The sequence below is a fragment of the Amyelois transitella genome, chromosome 16 (assembly GCF_032362555.1).
Source record: "Amyelois transitella isolate CPQ chromosome 16, ilAmyTran1.1, whole genome shotgun sequence".
NCBI lineage: Eukaryota > Metazoa > Arthropoda > Insecta > Lepidoptera > Pyralidae > Amyelois > Amyelois transitella.
The window spans coordinates 5,930,240-5,937,244 of NC_083519.1; the positions used below are offsets into that span (position 1 = coordinate 5,930,240).

The 7,005-nt window shown below is 35.9% G+C and overlaps 1 protein-coding gene across 1 annotated transcript; it reads left to right on the forward strand.

The window, feature by feature from the left end:
- On the forward strand, window positions 1–2,324 carry LOC106129574 (cytochrome P450 6B1). Its single transcript, XM_013328169.2, has 2 exons — window positions 1–1,432; window positions 1,852–2,324. The coding sequence occupies exons 1-2, from the start codon at window positions 94–96 to the stop codon at window positions 2,016–2,018; spliced, it is 1,506 nt and encodes a 501-aa protein (XP_013183623.2). The 5' UTR covers window positions 1–93; the 3' UTR covers window positions 2,019–2,324.
- The last annotated feature ends 4,681 nt before the right edge of the window (window positions 2,325–7,005 follow it).

A 7,005-nucleotide genomic window follows, 5' to 3' on the forward strand; every position in this document is an offset into this window, starting at 1 on the left:
ATGAAGATTTACTTCATTACGAGTAATAATTTAAATTGTGTGGTGGTAGTCGCTGCCAGTTTCTGAGCGAGTGAGTTTCTACCATTATCCAAAATGATTCCGGTGCTTTTGGCGTTTATAGCGCTTTTTTATGGAGCGTACTATTATTTTACAAAGAATTTGGATTATTGGAAGAAAAAAGGCGTGGCGGGACCAAAACCCATACCTTTCTTCGGAAATTGCTATGAATCATTTATAAGGCGAAAATTTGTGGGCGATGTTATCGAGGAGGTCTATAATGATTATCCAGAAGAGAAAGTAGTGGGTTGCTATACAATGATAACGCCTGTATTACTAATAAGAGATTTGGATTTGATAAAGCATGTTATGATAAAAGATTTTGATGTATTTTCGGACCGTGGACTTGAGTTCAGTAAGGAGGGCTTAGGAGCTAATATGTTCCATGCCGATGGAGACACATGGCGGGTATTGAGAAACCGTTTCACTCCCCTGTTTACATCGGGCAAATTGAGGAACATGACGTACCTCATGACAAACGTAGCAGATAAATTCTTAACATACGTGGACACGCTTGTGAGCAAACAACCAGAACAAAATTTCCATAACCTTATTCAAAAATACACAATGAGTACTGTTGCATCTTGCGCTTTCGGAATCGAGACAAATATGAGTGACGATGCTTTGATAGACCGTGTAACATCATTTGATAATCTTATATTTCAAATAAATTACTTCCAAGAATTTGATATGATGTATCCTGGGGTTCTATTAAAATTGAATATGTCTATATTCCCAAAAGAAATTAAAAACTTTTTCAATGATTTATCTAAACAAATAATAAATGAAAGGAATGGTGCCCCGATTGGAAGAAATGATTTTATGGATTTGATACTAGAGTTGCGTCAACAGGGAGACATCAAAACAGTGCGTCGCAGTGACGAAAAAGAGTTACAATTAAATTTCAATCAAGATGTGATCGCTGCGCAGGCGTTTGTATTTTACGTGGCGGGCTATGAGACCTCTGCGACGACTTTAACATTTATGTTGTACGAGTTGGCTAAGAATAAACATATACAAGAAAAGGTACTGGAAGAAATAGACGAGGTTCTGAAGAGATTTGATGGAAAAGTCACTTACGATTGCATTAGCGAATTAAAATATCTAGACAAGGTCTTTGACGAGACCCTCCGACTTCATCCTGTGGGTAGTTCGTTGCAGAGAAGAGCAGAAAGTGATTACAAATTCCCTGGCACTGATGTCAAAATTAAAAAAGGGCAAATTTGTTACATGTCGATTCGGGGTATTCATCGTGATCCGAAATACTATCCTGATCCTTATAAGTTTGATCCAGAAAGATTTAGTCCCGAAAATGTGGGTAAAAGACATCCATGTGCTTATATGCCTTTTGGCCTAGGATCAAGGAACTGCATTGGTAAGTGATATAGTTTATTAACTGATATATAGAAAAAAATTGTACTTATATAAATCTGCAAATTTTATCAATCCATACAGAAGTCTTACGAGTATAATAGTAACTAGTGTCATATTTTCTTCATCTAATTTACGAATACATATTATCATAATTAAATTGTTTTTATATAAATGCCATGTGATTTTGAGCAGAGTAACATAGGGCCACCCAATCTCTTCCTATCTTATAAGAGAATAAAGTACCAACAATAATCACTTAAATATCAACAACATTGAAATGTCAGACTATGGAAAAATATTTTCACATGTAAATTATCCTGGTCTTTTAATTCAGTGGTTGGGCCCATGCCTCGACTGATACCAATATAATCTAATTTATTATAATATAACTAACTAATCATGGTCACATTATGGTTGCAGGCATGCGATTCGCAAAGGTTCAGAGCCGTATTTGTGCTGCAACTTTACTCAGTAAATACCGAGTGGAGACTACAGAGAGGACCTGGAACAACATGAAGTTAGATCCCAAGAGAGTTGTCTCCACCCCCGTTGGCGGCATGTTTTTGAAGCTGGTACCTAGACGTTGATGAAGCCATAATAGCACGACCTCAATAAGAATAATATAAGACAATAAATAGCCATCTCATTAGAAACTGTACTATAGCTGTCAAATAATGTTCGATTGAGATTTATTCTGATGAAACCGTTTGGTGTCACAACCATCCGTAAACTGTTATTGTATGAATTGTACAACAAAGCTTTCATATGAAATTAATCTTAACCATCACATTCATAGTACTATATTATTCTTATAGTCTTTTATTATTCCTCGAGCGTCGAGAATAAAGATGTGTCTCTAACTTTGAAGCTAACCAGACGGATAGAGAAAATAAGAAATTTTTTTTTTGTTTAAATATATATAAAAAGTATCTAATAATTTTACACCCATTATAATTGTTTATTATTATGTTTATCATTATTTATGGATTTATTTTAAAATATTTGTGTTATTTATATTTTTTTATGGAAATGGTCATCTTTGGATATAAGGATTTATTGTTAAATAAATAATGGCAATCACAAATTTTTTTTTTATTATGTTGGTAGACAACCCCAGTGAAATCTCCGCCTTCAGCTTTGTGTAATAAGGGTTACGCATCTTTAAATTAAAAACAACAAAACATTACAAAGGTCTACAAAATAAAATAAAAAATTTGGTGCTTGCAATCCTATGACATAATTTCGTTAATAACTTGATACAAAGTCGTACAAAGGTTTTAGAACGGAAATACTACGTGTAGTTTTTAAAAATAAATAACTATTTTCTGATCTGTCATTTTCTGATCGAATTTCGTCAATTTGTATAATAATCTGATTAAGTATATCATTGTGTCGTCCTTTAAGAGAAGTTGTTTAAATAATCCGAATACATTTTGTTACATTTGTGGTGAATATGTGGTGAAAAAATTTAGAAAACCCATAACGGACTTCGTAAAAAAGAGGTATTTTGACTATTTTAAGATCAAAATTAAGGACTTAGATTGGCCGTGATTACCGAAAATCGTGTGTAAATTATGTATTGAACATTTAAGACAGTGGGCAAGTGGAAAACGAAAACATATAAAGTTCAGTGTACCTTTGATTTGGTCAGAACCAAAAAACCACTTTGATGACTGTTACTTTTGTGTAAGTAGTGCAAATGCACGGCATTGGTGTCCTCGGAAGACCAGCGTTGTGGTTACCACCGCAACATTATGCTGAGAGGAAGCCTTTTTGATATTCACAAAAACGCACAAATTGTAATCCTGTTACTTAGTATACCTAGTTAAGTTTGTGATATCAAATAAAATATTTTTCTTTCTTTCTTTCTTTCAAATTAAAGAAAATGACATATCCTGACTTATCGTCTGCTAGCAGGCATTTACAAAATGTTATAAAGCCACCTTTGGTTTTCAGGGATAAGATCATTTTTCGTCCACTCATCTTATCCCTGGTGGTGAATGATATGCAGTGGAGTCCACTGCATATCATTATAATAAGTTCGAAACTTGTGTTACGAGATACTATATTTTATAAAAATAGTTATGTAGATAAATATTCAAGACCCAGGCCAATTAAAAAATGTTCGTTTCTCTGCATGCCCTGGCCGTTTCTCATGTCATTAATTCATGTTCGTTTCTCATCAATTTATATCCAACACGTAATTTTATTATATTCGTAGCGTCATTAATGAAAACTTTGCAACGAATTTCGATGAGATAGTCATCGTCACTTTATTTCATGACCCGGAAGGGGTTTTTATTTAGCCCAAAGTCGCATGGTGCCGGGGATGTATTACTTATTCTTTTGTACATAGAAAGCAAATATCAAAAAGATAAGATAAAAACCATGGTCACAGTTTTCATGTGGTCATATTGACAAACGATTGCTATTATTAACTATTTTCTTATTCAACCTCACGTATTCATCCTCATCACATGATCAAACCATCTAAGCATGATTAAAATTTGAATACGACAAGGTTTAAAATAAAACTACTCAATAAAGCAGTCAAGTTCTATATTTTATCGTTTACTTAATTTATTTTGTACAAACTTCAACAATATATATATAATAAATACTCAATTAAACCTCTATCACTCAGCAAACTGAACTCACTTTTTGTCATTAGTTAAAGAAATAATAATTGTTTTAGATATAATAACTTATTGTCTAAACTTAATTAAACACAACTTCTTTGTGCAAATATGTCTCATAATAGATAGAACTTTTGGTTTGACCAAAAATAAAAATACCACGGTTTTGTTATAATATTTGCGGTCTAAGGGCGTCCCAAACTTTGTTATACAGCTTGAATAATACTTTACCAAATCAAAAGGTAAGTTCTAATTTAGAACAAAACGTTTATTAAATTTGATTTCCATAAAGTAACTATTCAGTCAATTTAATTTAGTAAACAAATATTTCAGTATTTTACAAATACTTAAAATATCTCACACAAGCTTGACTCGCCCTCAAGCCAGCATCGGTTCTTAAGAACAGCACTTTGGTGGTAAATTGTTAGTGAGACAAAAAATAAAATGCGTAATGTCGTGGCGACGTCGCACGCGCAGGCGCACGGCGGCGCGAGGAGCTGCGCCAGCGACGGGGAACCTCGCTTGCACATTCTCCGTTCGACACAATTTAATTATCTACATCATTAATGGTAACCATATTATTGCAAAATACGTGCATAACGGTAAGCGTCTCATTTTAGTTTAGATACACTGACTCTTTAAACTTTGCAACACTTAGATTGACTTGCACTTGCACTTCGATTTTCATATTTTATGAAGGTAAACGACTGAAAACAACCAACACACAACTATTTGGTGACATGTTCCGTACATTGAGAAGCGAAACCTCCGTCGGTCACACGATAACGTTATTGCTTTAAGCTTAATATATGTAGTATCGCTGCGTAACTCGCTGATAACTATAGAAGTAGACATGATAAATTATGTGTTGCGAAGTGCGGTTGGGATCTACCCGGCGATAAGCTCTCATATTTACAGAGCAGTAGAAAATTGACCACTTCCAAAGATAAATTACAAAATTTGATGATTTGTCGTGCTAGAGACGATAGACAATACTGACACGAAACACGGCACTCACGCCGTCCGGCTTGGACCCGGCGACCGCGTGCTCTCCACAACATGCGCTACCCATCTAGAGAGATGTCAATCGAAAAATAAAAACACTTCAATATGCTACCTTACTCAGTAAGGGACGTTCGATCTCTTAGGTATAAATAATCTTATTGCTAATTAAGGTGATCTCTTTCATGTAGCCGAAACGGTTGTACAATGTTACAATATGGTTACAATGTAGTCTGCCACAGCTAAATTCATCGAAGCAGTACCAGCCCGCTCGCATTATAAAATAAGGCGCAACTCTTCAAGAGGATCCTCAAATAAATTTGAACAACAACAATAGCCGTCGTTTAGTAATTATATCATTTTAGTTGACAGTTTTTACCATACACTTAGTTCAATAGTGATAACCAAATTGTATGCTCTGCATTTGTCAAAGATATCGCTATAGTATCAAGTAGATTGGTAGGTAATATTGATTGAATATTCTTTTTAACAGACTTTAAAAAAAGCTAATCGTTTCTCCTTGTTCTCAATTTGATTACTTTTTTTAAATATCAAGGTCCTTTACAAAATATCACAAAAATTGTGTAATATTGTTACTAATATTTGGTGTATTCTTATCCATAAGAGCTTCTCAATATTCTATCAACTTATTATTTTATAGAATATAGTAGGGCTAAGGTTGCCGTTGCTCAAATGTATCAAGAATGGTCTAAAGTAAAGCGCGCGGCGCCCGGCGGGGAAGGCCGGACGCCGCCCGCGCTGCAGCCAATGTAATTCGGGGAAAGAAATTACATTTACTAGGTACGTGGAAAATGCGCGTTACATAAAATGGCTCGATTCCTATGATGCATACTGAATTAGGACGGAAGTGAACTCTGGTACCGATTTCACAGCTGATTTGTTAAGCTTACATAGATAAGTTTGCAAAAAATTTCTAAACTCTCTTATATTTCGAGGAAACCGACGGCGAGCCTACCTCGTACAGAATACGAAGACGAAGCATCGTTATGGTATATTATGAGACTTATAAATTGGAACTATAAAAACTATACGGACAAAATTGATATGAATCGGCGTAGTCATTGCTCATCTAAGCGTTTATAAGATACGATTATACTAACGTCCGAATGCGTTGGACGTGCTGAAGATGTTGAACGTATGATAAAAAAATCGCAGATTCCCAAATTTTGAATGCTATATCGAGTGGTGGCTGTGAGTGGTCCGCCGCGCTACGGAGCGTCGCACGCCGCGGACGCCCAGCACGGCACGAACATAATGACGGCACTGTCGCACTCCGGCGCCGGTCGCGGGCGGATGCGCTCGCTTTGCTCACACTGATAGTTGTGTAATCCCGACCAAATTGCATGTCCTATTACATACTAGATATTACAATTAACTGCGATCACGAGCGACGTCCGCCCTAGACATTATAAATCATCTATCAATACAGTACAACCTATTGCTCGACACCATTTTGGGGAAATAAAATGATATCTCACAATCGATAACTAATTACTTTTCGTAATTATAATAAATTTCTGGTTTAGAATTTACACATAGACAGTGATATCCCATCGAATACAAAAATAAGCTTTTACAGTTTCCTCATTTTTATCAGATACCTTATATTAAATCCCTAGAGATGAAATAAACAGTACGCTCGCACAACGACTCCCTCCTAGATGTTTTCGTCAGGAACGAGTCGCATGCGTTATTAACTTAAATATGAATCGGAACGATAAAACACGGTAAACGCGCGAACATCGGTCGCAAACAAACAGTCACGAAAGCTCGGCCACGCGAATATAAAACACTCCAGTTATCACTTCGAACATCTCTAAACGCGAAAGAATAACGTCCACGAAGTAGACGGCGCGGACGCGCAGCATATCACGCCGGTCGTCGCGTCGTTTCCACGGCCCGCCGCCGCCGGCAC